At 50.8% G+C, this 18,232-nt stretch overlaps 1 protein-coding gene across 2 annotated transcripts in view; it reads right to left on the bottom strand.

The window, feature by feature from the left end:
• RBM6 (RNA binding motif protein 6) overlaps positions 1-18,232 on the bottom strand; it is a 67,659-nt gene that overhangs the window by 2,154 nt on the left and 47,273 nt on the right. For both annotated transcript variants that reach the window (XM_070391293.1, XM_070391294.1), the window contains 13 exons: positions 11,641-11,715; positions 11,183-11,243; positions 8,998-9,273; positions 8,464-8,624; positions 7,541-7,638; positions 6,857-6,893; positions 6,633-6,714; positions 6,347-6,432; positions 5,837-5,983; positions 5,189-5,284; positions 3,269-3,529; positions 1,689-1,763; positions 573-670 (listed from right to left, as the gene is read on the bottom strand). In XM_070391293.1, coding sequence (XP_070247394.1) covers positions 573-670; positions 1,689-1,763; positions 3,269-3,529; positions 5,189-5,284; positions 5,837-5,983; positions 6,347-6,432; positions 6,633-6,714; positions 6,857-6,893; positions 7,541-7,638; positions 8,464-8,624; positions 8,998-9,273; positions 11,183-11,243; positions 11,641-11,715 — 1,553 coding nt within the window. The remainder of the gene's footprint in view (positions 1-572; positions 671-1,688; positions 1,764-3,268; positions 3,530-5,188; positions 5,285-5,836; positions 5,984-6,346; positions 6,433-6,632; positions 6,715-6,856; positions 6,894-7,540; positions 7,639-8,463; positions 8,625-8,997; positions 9,274-11,182; positions 11,244-11,640; positions 11,716-18,232) is intronic.

Here is an 18,232-nt window from a genome sequence, read left to right as displayed (position 1 = left end):
TTGTTAGCTGGTTAGTGCCGGCTGTGGCTTTGAGTACCTTGGACAGTGCAGGCCAAGAGGGTACGGCACTGAGGGCGGAGTCCTGGACAGTAATCACCCAGAAGAGGGATGAGTAGGAAAGAAGACGAGGGAGGAGGAGAGCCAGTAGAAAGCGGTGCGAAGGGCAAGGGAAGAGAGGAGGTCTCCTTCCTGCACCTTTGTCCTTGCCCAAGAGTTCAAATGGCAGAGTGACCAATGGGATGTGCCCGCCCCCACCATGTGTCACAATAAAGGTTCCCCAGAGAAAAAGTCTGAGTGTGACCCGTTTATTGGGCCCATGGCTGACGTGGGGAGAAAGGGTTCCCAACCATGGCCATGCCAGCACTGGCTTTGGCCGCGAAGCAGCCAGCCCATCTTCCAGGCAAACACGTACTCCCTGTAAAGACAGGTGGCCAGAAGGCTGGGTGACGCTCATGCTCAAGGAGCTGAGACAGCCCTGCTGCCTGAGACAGAAAGCAGCAGCACAGCTGGAGGAGGGGATGCCTCCCCGTTAGGTCTTGAGACCGAGGCTGAGTCCAGAGCTCCTGGCTTACCTGTCAGTCTCTCTGGAGTATTTAATTCGTTTTCTTTCTGGAGAGTCAAAAGATTGAAGCTTTTCTCTGCGATCATTTCCTCTTTCTTTAAACTTCCCCTGTTGGGAAGCAGAAGAACAGAGCTGAGGGGCAGAGAAGTGGGGAAGCCTCATTTTATTCCTGATTATTTCTCTGAATGTGAAGGGAGTTCATCTGGCGGCCAACCCCTGGCATCTCTCGTTCCTCCACACGCTGCCCGAGGACGCAGCGGCTGCTGGGGCAGCCAGGGAGGAACAGGGTGTGTTCCATCAGCTGCCTTTCCCACCCGAGGAGGAGGGGCTTCCCAGCAGGCTCCCAGCCGGGTTCCGGCATCAGGAGGTCTGCCCTGGGCTGGGGCAGCTCCAGGCTGGGGCCCGAGGCTGGCGAACTGTGTGGTCCAGGTGGCAGGTCCATTTGGCGGTCACAGGAAGCTACCTCCTCTAGCAGCTGCAGCAGGAAAAGGTGTTATCCCTGCAGCCCTGGCCAACACTCCTGCACTGATTTCAAGAGCTGGGCAGGACAGTGGAATGCTATTTATGTGATCTACTCAGAAACCCTTAGCACCGCCTTTAAAAATATATCGCCTTTATTAAGATGTGATTTACACACAATAAAATGCACCCGTTCCGATGGAGATGAGCATCCTTTAGGGCCTCCTGTTCGCCACCCTCAGCACAGCCCGGGAAGTCCACACCAGGCAGCACAGCCCGGGAAGTCCACACCAGGCAGCACAGCCCAGGAAGTCCACACCAGACAGCACAGCCCGGGAAGTCCACACCAGACAGCACAGCCCGGGAAGTCCACACCAGGCAGCACAGCCCGGGAAGTCCACACCAGACAGCACAGCCCGGGAAGTCCACACCAGACAGCACAGCCCGGGAAGTCCACACCAGGCAGCACAGCCCGGGAAGTCCACACCAGACAGCACAGCCCGGGAAGTCCACACCAGACAGCACAGCCCGGGAAGTCCACACCAGACAGCACAGCCCGGGAAGTCCACACCAGGCAGCACAGCCCGGGAAGTCCACACCAGGCAGCACAGCCCGGGAAGTCCACACCAGGCAGCACAGCCAAGGCCGGACGGTCCCCTGAGCTTACCTCCCGTTCTCTCCTCTCCAGGTAGGCGAGCTCCTGCTCCGACTGCTTTATCTTCCGGTGGATTTCCAGGTTTTGCTGAGAAGAGAAGGCGTTCTGAGTGCAGGTCTAGAACGAGTGGTCCAGAAACGCCTTCTGGCCTTTCCCCACAGCTGCTTCCGGACCGCGGCTCCTCTCATGACCAGTCCCCTAAGTGGCCACGATACCCTGCCAGCACCCATCCCTGACTGGTCTACTTAGGCTCAGCAACAGGAACCCCGGTTCTAACGCTGCCTGTCACACAGGTTAGTCATGTGGGTGGCACAAGAGGGGACTTCACTCTACTTCTAAGATGTAAAAGACACAACTCTGGTTTGTATCTCTTCACCTAACATACAAATTATGGGAGAGGGAACCTGGGCACACCAGGAAGAAACCAAATGCCCAGAGGCTCTGCCTACTGCCCCCCAGCATCTAACACTATTCACTTTCAAGCCCCCAGAGAAACATTAAAAGGAAGCCCTAGGCCTTCAAGGAACAGACAGACTGCTCTGAGAGTCCCTCCTCCTCGAGGGCCCCACACTGAAGCGGCTCCGTACACAACGCCCTCAGGCACATGGAAGAGAAGAAACTAGAAGGGGGTTCTCTGTGCGGGTCTCTCCAAGGAAAGGGAGTGCCAGCCTACCTTCTCCTGCCCAGGGCCAGCTCCGCCTGTGGGTTACCAGACGGCTAGCTCACAACTACCCTCTGTCCCTTTAGCCATTTAGTAGTATTTTCATCAGAAAGCTGAAACTTAAATGCCGGTCTGATGCCTCAGAATTTGAAAAGGTTGCAGGGACTTGGGAGGAAGTCAGTGGGATGGACTGTCCGAGGGGCATCCCAGAACCCCGGGGGCTGTGGGAACCTGTAGAGGCAGCGGGAGAGGAGGTGTGCCTGTTACCAAAAGCAGAGTTGCTCGGCTTCCAGCCACGTGAGACGTGGTTTGTGCGGAGAGAGTCTCATCCAGCCCCTCACCTGCCCTTGCAGCACCTGCTGCAGAAGGCTCCACAGCACGAGTCCACCTAATGGGCTTTATTTGCCCAGAATCTGGCTCCTGGTCAGTACAGGTAAATGGGAAGGCTGCAGACAAGGCCCGATACTTGTCCATTAACGCAGCATGGCTCACAGCAGCACCTCCCCACAGGGAGAGACGGCAGGATGTGACCCTGGGGGAACTGCACCGAGAGGCAGGCGAAACCAGAAGCCTCCAAGCATAAAGCAGAGGAGGGGCTTGTCTGAGGCCCAACTGCTAGGCTAGCCACAGAGCTAAGGTGAGAAGCCCAGCTTCCCACTCCACAGCCGCCTCCTGTCCTCAGCACAGGCTCCTCGCGTGGCGCCCCCGCCCCAGCCACGCTGCTCGCCGTGGGTCTGAAGCTTTCTGAAGGTGGCACAGCTTCATCCAAAGCAGCTCATGGAAAAGGGAGGAGCAGCTTATTCTGGAAGGGCCCGACTTAGCCATGGGACGGAGAGGAGGCAGCTGAGGAAGGCGGCAGGTGCGTTTTCAGTCCCCGAAATGCTCGGCGATGGCAAACGTTACCGGGTGGAAGGCCAGGGCCCCCCCATACCTTGTGCAGGTCTGAGAGCTGCTGGTGCTTGATCAGAACGTCTTTATTGGGAAACTGCCTTCGGCAGAGCAGACAGGCCAGCTTATTCCAGTCGGTGAGTTTGTCTTCCTCGTTCTCCTTCTTGCTCAGCTCCTCCTGCTGCTGGGGCTGCGCTGTGCGGGGCTGCGGAGGAGGGGGCTGCTCCTCCTCCTCCTCCTCCTCATAGTCACTGTCTCCCCCGTATTCACCCAGGAGGCCGATCAGTGGGTTAACCACCTTGGGCTGGAAGGGGAGGGCCAGGGATTAACACCAAACTTAACCTATATCTTGGGCCCGTTTTTCTGGATATTCTGAGCTGGGCATCTCATTTCTTCTTTTAGTTTGAATAGTGAACTGGGTTCAGTATACGCCCACTGACCATACTGCTCATTTCCCAGATGGAGGCAACATGGTTCGAGCGTGACTGTTCTCCGCGCTGACTGAGATAGAGACAGCACAGGGACCCTAGCAAGAGAGCGGCGAAGAGAAGGCAGAGGGAGGAGAGCTGAAGTCGAACACAGAGAAGAGTCACAACCTGACAAGTTTCAGAGGAAGAGACACAACCACCTGCAAGCACTGTGACCTGGAGGAGAGGAGGGAGGCTGAGACTGCAGCACCCCCTAGGGGTTAGGAGGCGGCTGAAAGCCATGGAGGACAGCCCTCGGGTAGAGCTATGGCTTCGCAGCAAGGGAACCGCAAAGGGGGTGAGGACAGCTGTGCTACAATGAACTGAGTTAATAATGGGGAGCGGGCAGGGCACCTACCAGTAGCTCACAGGAAGCTGTTAGGTAATAAGGTAAGGTCACTGGCCTATGATCAATCAAAAGTAAAAACTAAAGCAGGTTACTACTGTTGTGGAGAGAGAGAGGGGGGAAAGGAGGGACGAGAAGCATCAATTTGTTGTTCCACTTATTTATGCATTCACTGGCTGATTCTTTTTTTTTTAATATATTTTTTTTATTGGTCTCAGAGAGGAAGGGAGAGGGAGAGACAGAAACATCAATGATGAGAGAGAATCACTGACTGGCTGCCTCCTGCACGCTCCCTACTGGGGATCCAGCCTGCAACCCAGGTATGTGCCCTGACAGGAATCGAACCCTGACCTCCTGGTTCATAGGTCGACGCTCAACCACTGAGCCATGCAGGCCAGGCTCATTGGTTGATTCTTGTATGTGCCCTAACTGGGGACAGAACCTGCACCTTGGCATATTGGGACAATGCTCTAACCAACTGAGCTACCCAGCCAGGGGACGAGACTATCACACTAAGGCAGTGGTTCTCAACCTTGGCTGCACATTAGAATCACCTGGGAATCTTTTAAAAATCTTGATTTCTGGGCCTCATCTTCCGGAAATTCTGTTTCCTTGTTATGGGGTGGGGACACAACATTAGTCACAAAGAAACAGAATTCCCGGAGGATGAGGCCCAGAAATCAGGATTTTAAAAAGATTCCCAGATGATTCTAATGTGCAGCCAAGGTAGAGAACCACTGCACTGAGGCATCTAAAAAACAGATACCAATGTTAGCCATTGTTCATTTTGGCCAGGCAAGCAAACTACAAAAATGACCAAACATCCACGCCACACATTCTTATGCAGCACCAACGGACAGGCAACACCAGGCCAGAGCAATGGGTTTCGATCATTTAGAAGGAAAGAATTAGCAAGCCCGGTTGTAACTTAAAAAGGGCCAGCCAGGCCCGGCTCTGGGGGAATGGAGCAGAGGAGAGGGAACGAGGACAGAAAACGGCCTCTGCTTCTCCAGTTAAAGCTCTACTAGCAGTCTGCCCCACTCATACCTGCTGGGAGACAGAGCTAAAGGATCAACGTCAAAGTGAGCTGCGCCCCTGACCCTCCTTTCCCGTTCGGAACCAGCCCAGCCCGGCACCAGCTCAGCCTTACTGGGGGAGGGCTCTCTTCCTTCTTCACAGTGGGAGGCAGGGGCTTCTTAAAGACATCCTCTGGGGGGACTGTCTCCTCACTGGCATCTTCCTGAAACTGATAAAATACAAGGTAATTCTCATAAAAGTTAGGTTAAGAATTGTTATGATTTCAAAAGAAAACACACACACATTTAGTATATTATTGAGTGATTACTGTATGTCAGGAACTTAAGGGAATAATTTAAAAGGAGACCTGAAATGCTAAGTGCTGTACATGATGACACTGTAAGATCAGAAAGAAGAGACAAACAATGCCAAAATGACGAAGAAGATAAGGGTGCACTTTCCTGTGAATTTCTACTACACAGGCATGAAAATAATAGTTCAAAATGCTACCCCCGCTGCAGTGACACCACAGCGCTGTGTATAGAGTCAACACTGAAGAGGGAAGGCAGGAAACGGAAGGCAGGAAACGAAACTGGACAAAGGAGCTGGGGTTTGAGCTGAGGCCCTGTTTCACCCCCGGCTTCTGCGCTTGTAAGAGAGAGAGAGACCCCGCCTGCTCTCTGAGCAACTCCACCCTCCGACCCGAGCGCCCTCTGCAGAGACCCCTCTGTTTCCAACTGTAAGTCTCGCGGAAAAGAGGGCAGATCGCAAGTCCTCTCACCCTCGGCCCGCCGCGGTCCCTCTTCTCCTTGCCGTCCCTTTTAGACGGCTCCTTCTTGCCACTCGACTTTCCCTGACTGGCTGGCTTCTTCTCCTTGCTCTCTTCTTCCTCAGGTGAGCCAGGGTCCTGGGGCACATAGACTTCTTGCTGTAATACAGTTGGAACAGGTAAGTCTACAGGATATTTCACCTTCCCAGTAGTTTCAGGTCTTAGGAGTAGTTCCTTTCTGGGGGAAAGAACAGTTCTCTCACTCCCAAGTCTAAGAAGAGACACATCAAACAAGGTGAAAACCCACTCCAGGCAGAGGACACATCCAGGTGACGCACTGTCCCTTCTCCTAAGAGCAGCACTGTTCTAACCTGGAAGGCCGAAAGGCACTGACTTTCCACATAGGCAACAGTTAATATAAAGGTCATCATCTTTAAAATCTACCTGAATAAATAAATACCACTCAATGGAAGACCTGGACTTTTTAAATCACTGACAAAGTGAACAAAGCCCAAAACTCACCTGGGTGTTGGGGTCATAATAAGTTCCCGCCAAGGGGTCATAATAGTAGCCAGTGGCCGAGTCGTATATGTAGCAGTCCGATGACGCTAGAGGGAAGAAAACCAGGCAATGTCAGTCCCCGCCAATGACCAACCAACAATGAGGCTGGCCAACCTACACAGAGCAGGACCTGTAGGTGGTGCTCTCTCTGAATGAGCAGCCCTCTGGCCAACTTTGTGAGCACAAGATTTTAATGAGTGGTCCAGCCAAAAACACAAACAACAGAAATAAAAGAAAGGGCACTCACACTGCTGTCCTTGTCGATTTGAATCTGAAGACCAGTCGGAATTTCTGCCACCTCCCCTCCTATCTCGGAAATATTTCTTGCCCTATCACAGAAAGGCAAGTGAAAAGAATGGAACGTCCGACAGCCATTAACCTTTAAAGTCACCACTGGAGAGACTCGCAGCCACTCTTTCAGTCGCTTGAGAATCATAACAGAGCACTCACTCCCCAGCTGCTGAAGCCTACCTGATAGTAGTGGTCAGAATGGTCCCCAGAATCATTTCTGCAACAAACAACACAACATGTCATGTGCCTGCCACCAAAGGTCACCTGAGAAGTGCCCAACCCTACAGGCCACAGACACTCCCTTCCCCTGTAGGGAAGGAACCACCCCCACAGCAAGCGGTTCTGCTGGTGTGACGCCTGAGGGGAGGGGCAGCGGGGCGTCTACAGAGCCTCTGATGGAGCAAAACAGCAACTGAGCTGAGGATGCAGCAGCCAGATGTGTCCATCCCTGTAAGCCGCCTCTCTGACGTAGTTACCACTCCTGGACCACGATGAGGAAAGGAGTAAAGAGAAAGGCGAGTCCCCAGTGCTATGGGAGTGTGAACAAGGTGAGGAGAGTAGGACAGCATTTTTTTAGAATTCCAAGGGGCAACGTGGTATCAAGATTGTTCTGCACATCCAAGAGTGTAGCATCATTTGGGCCCAAAGATACCAGGCAGTCATGAAGGAAAGGACTCAAGTACCCAGTACTAAGGGGGGAAACCTAGAGTCAGAACAAGACCAGCTTCAGAAAAAGAAAACTAAGCCATCCACAAAAGGAAGGCACCATGCCTTACTCTGTCTGTCTCTCCAGCAGGAAGAGGAGTTTCCTCCCCAAATCTCAAGTGGAGGCAGCAGGGGACCCAGCCCACCGCTCTGCCTTACCTTCGTTTCCCAGTGGCCAGGTTTACAGCTACCATCTTCCCGTCAATACTAAATGGTGGATCAAGGTTCTGCAAGATCTTCACTACACGAAGAGCTTCCTGGGGACCCAAAGACACGTGTGAACCCACAGAGAGGAAAGGCCATGTCCTCCACAGGAGCCTGGATGAGGGCGTCCCTTCTCAAAGGAGAAGGTCCTGCACAGTGTGCTCTGGCCGGAAATACAAAGGGCACTGCAGACAGGCTCCTCTGAAGGAGCTGCCCAGAGCAGCCCTCCATTTCTTTTCTTTTTTAACCGGAAAACATTTCATTGTGAGAAGCACCTTTTTCTGAGTCACACAGACTTAGGGTTTGTTCCAGAAGGGGAGACAGCATAATCAATTCAGATTCATGATTTTGCTTTTTGTTTTTTATCAGTTTCTCATCTAAATGTCAGAAATTCAAATCCTTTCTTTTAGGTGCAACTGTCCTCACATCAGATCCAGTTTACAAAGTCCCTTGTGATTTCTGAGCATGAAATCTGCCATGTACCAATGATTTTTATTACTATCTTGATGTCAGTTCCATGGAAAAGGCCCCACAGCTAAAAATTCACGTCACAAGACTCTACCTACAAAAGCAACACTCTGAGGAAAAAGAGGGTGTCCTGTGACCACCAAGTAGAAAACCGCCTGTGGTGGGCAAAACACGGTGGAGAAATGAGAAAATTCACTAAACTCCTGAAAGGCTCAGTACTCGGACTCTCCAGCAGTGACTAGGCTCTCTGCGTAGTCTAACCGGAAACTGGAAATGCACAAGACAAAGTGGACTGGAAAACCACTCAGGATTTCCAAGTTCTACGGGGAGTCACTTCACCTCCATGGACTTAAGCCCAAAGGAGGGGTTTCTACACCAGCTGTCCCTAGGCCACTGCAGGGGGAACTCACGGCATGGGAGTCGAGGTCAATGAAGCCATAGGTGTGGCCCATGGGGCCGGTTCTGTTCTTGATGATCCGGACGTTGGCAGTGGTCAGGTGGACATAGGGCTCCAGCACTTCCACGATCACCTCAGGGGGCGTGGACCGATAGATGCGTTTGAGCATGATGGCTGAACAAATCCCCACAAACGGCAGAGCAGCAGAGAAAGACACAGAAAGGTTACCTTCTCAAGTCCTCACAGCCTGGTTGCTTTTTGTTGCTTTAACTGCTTTTTGTTGCTACTTGCTCTAGCGAGGCTGCTTTTGTAACCAACGCTAGTCAAACAAATGCCTCCTCCTTTCCCTCACCAACACTTAGAGATCTACACTGAGGCCCTGCTGCGTGTGAACAGCAACTTGCTACTGGAGGATGAAGGCCCCTGTGACTAGCACAGCCAGCCCACCAGGCTGAGCGGCTGTGCGAGGCTATGGGAAGCGGTGGTCCCCAGCCACACAGGCCGTCCTCCCCCACCACGGTGTCACCAGCCCCGACACAGGACTTACTTTTGCTCTCCCCATCCTGGCGCGTCTCCCCAGACCACGAATCCTTCTCTCGGTCTCTTCGGAAGCTGAGCCCTTCCCTTCGAGAGGAAGGCAGATACCGATCCGCGTCTTTCTTTTGATGCCCCAAGCGTGGTTCTTGTCCTTCTTCCCGCTTCTTGGGCTCAGGTTCCGTATCAGTGGACCTTGGGGGCTGGCTGGGTTGTTTTTCTGACGGTGGTGGGATGGGTGTTTTCTGAAGCTGAGGGTAAGTTACTAAATCTTGCTTCACATCTGTCACTAGAAGAACAGAAACAGAACCTCTGGCAAGTTTTATCCAAAAAGCACTGCTGCTCTGATTCCTCCTCTCCGCCATCCAATACTGACCCTGGAATGCTTCCAAGTCTCAGGACGCCTACAGAAAGTCCCTGACAGATTACACACAGAGCTAATGAGACAGCACATGGAACGGTTCACAGAAGAAACTATCCGAGTATTAAAAAATTTAATATTAGCCCAGCCGGCGCAGCTCAGTGGTTGAGCGTCAACCTATGAACCAGGAGGTCACGGTTCCATTCCCGGTCAGGGCACCTGCTCTGGTGGTGGACTCGATCCCCAGTAGGGGACGTGCAGGAGGCAGCTGATCAATGATTCTCTCTTCTCATTGATGTTTCTCTCTCTCTCCCCTGGCTTCCTCTCTGAAATCAATAAAAAATATTTTAAAAAATTAATATAATGAGTATTCTATCACTTCCCATTTATATATAAATCCTTCAAGAGACCCTGGACCTAACTATTATAATTAATGATAAGAACAGATTTGGTGACAAAATTACTAAAATATGACTCTTGCTAGAAGTTTGGTAGAAACATATGTGTCTAGGAGCCCTGCTCCTGCTAGGGTTATGACACAAGGACAGCTGTCTCAAATTCTGTCCACGGCCCCCCCCTCCTCTGGCGAAGCTAAGAATAGACCTAACTACATACAGGTTGTTTATACGTAAAAATTTATAGCAGGCAAATGTCTTTCAAAATATAAATGATTCATTATAAATCTTTCTACAGGAGAATCATCTATCCAGTTAATTATGGGCACATTTTTGCAATTAATCATTCTTAGAGGGTTCACAGGAAGCCATGTGACTCAAAAGGAGACATCAAGGGGCCACACAGAGATTGACGGCAGCAACGGCACCTGGTGAGCACCTGCGTTACGCTTACACGCGCAGGCCGCCTCAGCCCTGGGCTGCGCGTAACGATCATTTGTTAGAACAGACTGAGAAAGAAGTCTTTCTTGAGAGAAAAAACCATTTTGCCTCATCTGGTCACGCCAGCAGCTGACAGCTGCGTCCTCTGCTCTTTCCCGCTGGTGGGCATGCCTAGAGCAGGCCTTCCCAAGCCTGTCACAGCACCTGCGCCACAGCCTCTCAGGAGGGAGGCTCTCTGCTCAGGGCAGAGCCCGGCACGGAACTCTGCAGGCATCCTGCGTTGCAGCCGAGGAGCGGTGGGGCTGCACAGAGGCTGCTGAGTCCCGAGTGGAACTGTATTTGATGGCCATGCCTAGCTTTCCTCGAGTGGGAATGTCAGAAGGACGGCCGTGACAGTCAGTGCTACAGAGCTGCTGTTTTGGGCGTCTCTGGAAGCTGCTTTAAGGGTGCCCACCTAGAGCTTTTCTGGAAAAAGTTACTTTAAAGTCGAGTGACTGAGAAGCTGTTAGGTTTATTCCTCTATAAAAATAGCACACACCCTCAATCCTGATTACTTTCTCTTGCTTATATTTTTACTGTTACTTCAACAAATGTTTTTCTGTTGAAGATCCTGCAAAGTTTACATAGAGTGCAAATGAGAAAATGATAATGATAACAAATGATTCCCAATAACTTCAAAGAAGTGGGGAAGGGGTCACGTGGGCAAATGCCAGCAGACTCTTTCCCAACCTAACACCCTTGAATGCGCCCTGAGCCACAATGCCACCGACCTCTGTTCAGCTGCCCATTTAGCCACCTCAGTCTGAGGAGCCTGCAATCCATCTCTCTCCCTGGTGGGACTCGGAGATTTCAATCACTAGCAGGCCACCTGAGGTTAGGAGTCACACTGCACCTTTAAAATCAGCTTACATTGAGGGATGACTACCCTATAGCCCAGGAAAAGCATAAAGTGTGTCTTGCTCAGTGCACAAATGAAAACCACGGCCTCTACCCCCACTCACCTTCCCTCGGGCACTTGCAGAATGAGCATGAAGACTGGAGTCCAGCAGTGCTGGCCTTACACTGCAAGAGAAAGAAGTCAATTTGACTACAAATATTTTTAAAAACCTAATGTATACCCAACGTATGGGAATCACTTTTGGGGCCTGGGACACATTAACTCAATTTACATGATTTCTAATGGAAAAAAAAGGATTCAGTTTTCAAACAAATGGCTCTGGAACAGCCTCCTGGAATAAATTAGGTCGTTTCCAGCGTCAGGCCCGGAGCCGCTCTGGCCACAGGCAGAAGCTGGGAAACCGGGACTGTGGATGACGGTGCCGACCTCCAGTTCGTCGGAAATGAGCCAAAGAAGAGCTCTGCCCTCTGCGAGGCCGCCACCAGCTGGGTCCTAGAGCCCTTCATGGAGGAGCCTGACGCCAGGTCCTTACTTCTGGGGAGAGGAACTCCCACCACTTACCCGTTTGCAATACCAAAAATCCGGGCTGGGCACATACTCGAGGGTGACCTCTTTGTCATGGATCATGAGAGTTCCCTGCGGAGACAAAGACAGAAGCCATCGACATCAGCCCTCAGAGAAACGGAGACACAGGAAGGCACAGACAGCCTGTCCAGTCCCCAAGCTGAAACATTTTACAAGGAGTGAGCTTATTCATCAACAGAAGTCAATGGCTGTTTGAAGCCAAGACGTGGGCAGGGTGGCAGAGCAAGCACAAGCTTCGGGCAAGGGAGTGCGAGGAGGTGGCATCCGTCTTCGGCCTTGGCTCCTGCGGGTTGGGGCGCTGTCCCCGGGCAGGTGAGGCCCCGTCTGCTCCTCCAGAGCTCAGGCGTGCACTCCTCTCGCCTGTGCGCCCAGTCCCCGCTGGTAGCTAGCTCACTACCCACAGCACTCTCCCTTCTGCAGCCGGAGGCACGGAGCCCTCCATGGTCTTCTTCCCGAGGCTCACTCACAACGCCTTGGAGAGGCGGGAGGGAGGGCTCTCAACTCCGGTGCCTGGAAACTTTCTTTGGAAACTGGCTGCATGGCAAAGGCACCAGGAGAAAGAGGCCCAGCACGGCAGACAGGAAGGAAGAAGGGAGGGGACAGCTTCACGGAGCTCACATCCTCACATCTGGAAACTGAAGGGCTGGTGGCCGTGGCCGCAGCATCACCCTGGCTCGGAGCCTACAGAGTGAGCCGCCATGAGCGCTGAGAACCAACCATTGGCAAGTCAGCACTTGGGGAAAGCCTGGCACAGGACAGGGGGACGGGGCTCAACAAGCCACAGCTAGAGCTCCGCTGCCTCTGCGTAGTGGACAAGTCATGAAATCTATTTCACACCAAGATCAAAGGAGTTTTGTTTAACAAACACTAACCAGCAGATACTTGCAAAAGCAGAGGAGAAATCTCCCTGCCTAGACAGGACCCTCCCCGACACCTGAACGTGAACTAACCGAGGCTGCTACTGGAACTAGCCCCTGCGCTGCTCACTCTCCGCCCTTTAGGGCCCTGGGTCTCCTCAGACAGGGCTCTGAGTGATACAGGCTTTTCTCTGCAATTGGACCTCAGTGTCTTGCTTGGATCCATACATCTGTCATATAATGCTTTACCTCTCTGCTTTTCACACCAAAAGAGTCAAGAAAATACATAGAATCAAATTACTGTCTTGTCAAAACCAAAGGAGAACTGCCTGCCTACCCAGGCCTGAGAACCTGGTCTCTGAGAAACTGTTCCCCGGCTTAGTGTCAGGCCGGGGGACGAGGATAATAAATACTTGCTAACATTTATTAGGTGCTTATTCAGAGCCAGAAACTGTTAAATATGCTGTTGTATTTAATTCCCTAAATGATCCCATGAGGCAACATCATCTCCATCTGACAGACGAGGAAACATGTCAGAGGCAAGGCCAGCTGGGGAAAGGCAGAGCCAGGTCCACATCTGGGGTCACAGGAAGGGACCTCCTGCCCTCTTCACCAACTCCTGCTCAGATTAGGGGAGGAGCCAACCCAGGAGAAGAGTGCTGCAGGCAAGGAGGGTGGGGGGGTGGCACTGTACCCTCCCACCTAGACGCGGTGTATTGTCATTTAAACCACGGGCTCTGGGCCGGTCAGTGTGGCGCAGTGGTTGAGGCTGTCCCACACACCAGGAGGCTGTTGGTTTGGTTCAATTCCCCGTCAGGGCACATGCCCAGGTTGTGGCTCAATCCCCAATAGCGGGTGTGCAGGAGGCAGCTGATGCTTCTCTCTCTCTCCCTCTCTTTGAAATAAAAAACAACAAAACAAAAAACCCAACAATGTGGACTCTGGGTCATGTTCCCTAAATTTGAATCCTGCCTCCACTCCATGACCTTCAGCAAGATCCTTCGCTTCTTTGCACTAAGTTTCCTCTTCTGTAAAGTCGGGATGACAGTACCTACCTCATAAGGTGGTTATGACAATTAACCTATGGCCCTGACCGGTTTGGCTCAGTGAATAGAGCAGTGATGGCGAACCTATGACACACGTGTCAGAGGTGACACGCAAACTCATTTTTTGGTTGATTTTTCTTTGATAAATGGCATTTAAATATATAAAATAAATATCAAAAATATAAGTCTTTGTTTTACTGTGGTTGCAAATATCAACAAATTTCTATATGTGACACGGCACCAGAGTTAAGTTAGGGTTTTTTAAAATGCTGACACGCCGAGCTCAAAAGGTTCGCCATCACTGGGATAGAGAGTTGGCCTGCGGACTCAAGAGTCCCAGGTTCGATTCCGGTCAAGGGCATGTACCTTAGTTGCAGGCACATCCCCAGTAGGGGGTGTGCAGGAGGCGGCTGATCGATGTTTCTCTCTCATCGATGTTTCTAACTCTCTATCCCTCTCCCTTCCTCTCTGTAAAAAATTCAATAAAATATATTTTTAAAAAATTAGGTGACCATAAAATTTGTTAGGCAAACCTTTAAAAAAAAAAAAAAGAAAGAAAGAAAGAAAATTAACATATGAATGAGCTTAGCATGGAAAACAGTGGAGGCTCAGCAATGCATTTTGACCCCTCTGTGCCAGACAAGTACGAGCACGCAGGGGAGCAAGCAGGGTCAAGCAGCCCCTCACTCCATCGCCCTGCCTCGCTTGTCAGCTAGTAATGGCGCACAGCTCCTCTCACCCTGGGAAAGACCACACTTCCCCTGGGAGGGATGCTGCACGTCAGAACCTGCATTTTCATGACAACTCAGTGTTAGCTGCCAATTGCTGGGCCAAATCTTAGCATCCAGGCTCGATCTCCTGGCTTTTATTATCAGTACCTGGTACAGAAGAGGGACTAAATGCTTGTGAACAAAAGACTGAATGGCCCCAGTCTCCCCGGAAAACTGGCATGCACAGTGCACAGGAGCTCTGGAGAGAGTACCGCTGTCACAGACTACACCGGCCCCCTAGCCCATGAGACATGGGGGCTGCCATTGGAACGAGGCGCCTGGTGAGTGACAGTCAATTGCAAATTCTGACTTCACCACTTGGCATCAGTGGAAGCAGGAATTTCTAAGGCAAGGAGCACTGATGCTTCTCAGGGAGCAAACACGCTGCCCAGGAGCTGTGGACGAGCTTCTGTTGGAGGGAGGGACCCCCCGCCAGAGCACTCACTGACATATCGACTTGGAGATTACCTTCACCTTATATATTATATTATAAAGGCAATGATTCTTACTAGTATTCCTCAGAGTCCCTACAACCAAGGCAGCTAGAAACCACTGCTAAAGATAGGAAATGGCTTCAACACCACTGTTGTTTTAATAAGAACAGACACACAACTTGTAGAACCATCAGGTTCATCTCCGCTCTCACTCCCCTGCTGCTATTGTACACAGGCAGCCAGACACCAAGCATGGGCCTGAGATGCACTACCCCGCCCTCGCCCTTGCCCTCGCCCTGCAATGCCCTTTCTTCAGGCTTCACAGAGCAAATACCCACCGGTACCTCCCAGGGAAGCAACCTGGGGGTGGTGGTGGTGGTGGTGGGGTGGTGGTTAATAAATGGGTAGGATGATTTCATCACTTTTGGTTGCCCACTTTTGTCTATTACCTACCATCTTCACACAATGAATTTTTATTCATCATTTGAATTATTGGGTCACTTATTAAGCTACTGAAGTAAAGGCCCAGAAAGACCACGAGTCTGATGAACCAGGTGTGGCTCCTAAAGAGGCACCATGTATTTCAAAGTAAAGCCAAAGATACCTCCTTTCTCAGGAGTGTACTAGGAAGATTAGGTTTAAATAGAGTACAGCAGGTCCTCGGGTGACGTCGGAGATCCGTTCCTACGGCGACATAATGCGATTTTCGCCGTAAGTGTGAACCCACCTACGTCACTCACATGGAGCACACACACAGCAGTAATGAAGGGAAACAGTACAAAAAATTTAAAAGAAAGATAACAATTCCTGACCTTTACTTGTGGTAAATAATAAAAAACATAAAGCACATATGTACGTACGTCGAAATGACGGAACTTTTTTTTTTTAATAAATAAATGGGAGATGGCGACGTAACCACGAAATGACTTGCATCAAGTCCGACGTAACCCGAGGATTGCCTGTATAACCTGCTGAAATCTGACCAAGCCCAAAGCTCTCACCCGACAAAGTCCCACACAGGTAGGTGTTCCTAAGTACGTCTTAAGTCAGTGATGGCGAACCTATGACACGCTTGTCAGAGGTGACACGCGAACTCATTTTTTTGGTTGATTTTTCTTTGTTAAATGGCATTTAAATATATAAAATAAATATCAAAAATATGTCTTTGTTTTACTATGGTTGCAAATATCAAAACATTTCTATATGTGACACAGCACCAGAGTTAAGTTAGGGTTTTTCAAAATGCTGACACGCCAAGCTCAAAAGGTTCGCCATCAGTGTCTTAAGTGGTCTTCATGTGAAGCTTCAAAAAGCTAGAGATAGTCCAGCCAGTGTGGTTCAGTGGCTGGGCGTCGACCTATGTACCAGGAGGTCACAGTTCGATTCCCACAGATTGGTGTTTCTCCCTCTCCCTTCTTCTCTCTGAATTCAATGAAAATATTAAGAAAGAAAAAAAAGGTTAGAGACAATGCCCCCCTGAAGACCAAAGTAAGTCCTTACTCTCCGCCTCAGGGACACTAGGGGAGCAATCTGGGTGTGAGGCTGTTGAATTCAACATCCACATTTCCATTTCCCTTTAAAAAAATTTTTTTAAAATTGATTTCAGAGAAGAAGGGAGAGGGAGAAAGAGATAGAAACATCAACGATGAGAGAGAATCATGGATCGGCTGCCTCCTGCATGCTCCCTACTGGGGATTGAGCCCACAACCCGGGCATGTGCCCTTGACCAGAATCGAACCCAGGATCCTTCAGTCTGCAGGCCGACACCTGATCCACTGAGCCAAACCAGCCAGGGCCATTTCCTTGTTTGCTGCTGCTCTTAGAGACTTTCTAACTCCATTTTGTGACTGTCAACCTTGAAAAGGACTTGAGTGAGAAAAGCGAGACTCTCCCCTCTGCTTATGCTGGCTGATAGCCAAGCCAAGGATTGTTAAGGTAGTGGGAGGGCCAGGAGAAAATGGACACACCTTTCTGGCCAGGAGCTTCGCATCTTTGTTAAAGATCGCCCAACACAAGCACAGTCACAGGGGAACTTTGTACTGAGAACACAGCTGCTGCGGGACGTCACGGACTGTCTCGTTAATGCATGGAGAGACAGGATCAACAAGCAGGGAAAACGCACGTGAGCCTTGTGAATACCACTCACACTGGGAAATCGGCAATCCCTCTTCGCAGATTTGTGCTTCTTCCAAACACAGACGGGAGAATCGGGTTACTGGTGCTGAGAACTGGTACTGTTTATCAGCGATAGCAATCTTTATTCACAAAGCAATTACGGTTTACAAAGGCATTCTTCACAAATGTCCCCTCGCTCAAGCCTCATGAGTAGGACATAGATAAAACCTCCTTCCACACGGAAGGGATGGCTGGGGTACGTGGAGCAGCCTGCCAAGATTACGGAGCTTGTTAGCAACACAGAGGACTAAGGGCAGGTTTTCTTCTCACCATATTGCTTTTTTGTTTGATTCCGTTTTTAAACTTCCAGGGAGTCAGCCAACTCATCATACTTGCCACACCAAAATGACTTCTGATAAAAAGACACACAAGGTAAAGGCTGAAGAAATTCACAAGCAATGGACCCACAGGGGGTTTAGAGAGACCTGCTTCTTGACAGCTCTGCCCCCCAACACCACCCGCCCCGGCCTCTCCAGGTGGTCTTCACGCTCTCCAGCACCTACACTTACTTAGGTGCTCTGCCTAAGACACAGAGGCCTGCCAGGAAGTAGCTGCTAGCAGAAGTTTCAACCATCGTGACAGAAAGAATAAGACAAGCGGAACCAAACAGCAGGTATAAAACAGTAGTGTCATTTCTCTTAGTGTAAAAGAGTAGTTTTAATATAAATCTTTCGCAAAGCAACTAAGCGCATTCTTGTTGGTGCAAAGATAATGTTCGATTTCAAACATTCTGTGAGACTCACTATTCCCCAAGGCCAAATCCAAAATGAGGCAGAACAAGGAAAGGAGAGGGAGGGGAAAGCAGAGGCCGAGACCCTGAGGGAAGCTTGCAAATAAATGCTCTGTGACAGCGGGCTCCGACCCTCTGCTTAGACTGGCCTCTCACCCGCAGGATCTGCGCTGCCCTCTGAGCAGCGAGGAGACGAGGCCCTGACGGGACCGCCTCTGGAAAGAGAACCCACTTCAGGATCCAGTTAAGATCGACGGGCAGGAAGATTGCCTTCCTGGCTGCTACTTATCTTGAGATGTCTTTTCTCGTCCAGACAGAAACACAACAAAAACATTTTCTAAAATCCTCCCGAACACTTCTTCTCACTGCCTGACCAGTTTCTCTGTCATTTCCTAAGAAAACACACCAGCGCCTGTGGAAGCCATGCTGTGCTCTGTGAGGGGCATGGCGGGCCTGTGCTGCCCCAAGCCCCCCAGCAGCTGAGCTGCCCCGAGGCTGGGTCTCCGACGAGCTCTGCTCCAGGACCACAATCCCCTCCAGACCAGGCCCTGGCGGA

Source organism: Myotis yumanensis, unplaced genomic scaffold, assembly GCF_028538775.1.
Source record: "Myotis yumanensis isolate MYYU_CA2020_CCGP unplaced genomic scaffold, mMyoYum1.0.hap1 SCAF_14, whole genome shotgun sequence".
NCBI classification, from domain to species: domain Eukaryota; kingdom Metazoa; phylum Chordata; class Mammalia; order Chiroptera; family Vespertilionidae; genus Myotis; species Myotis yumanensis.
This window is presented reverse-complemented; position numbering and strand designations above follow the sequence as displayed.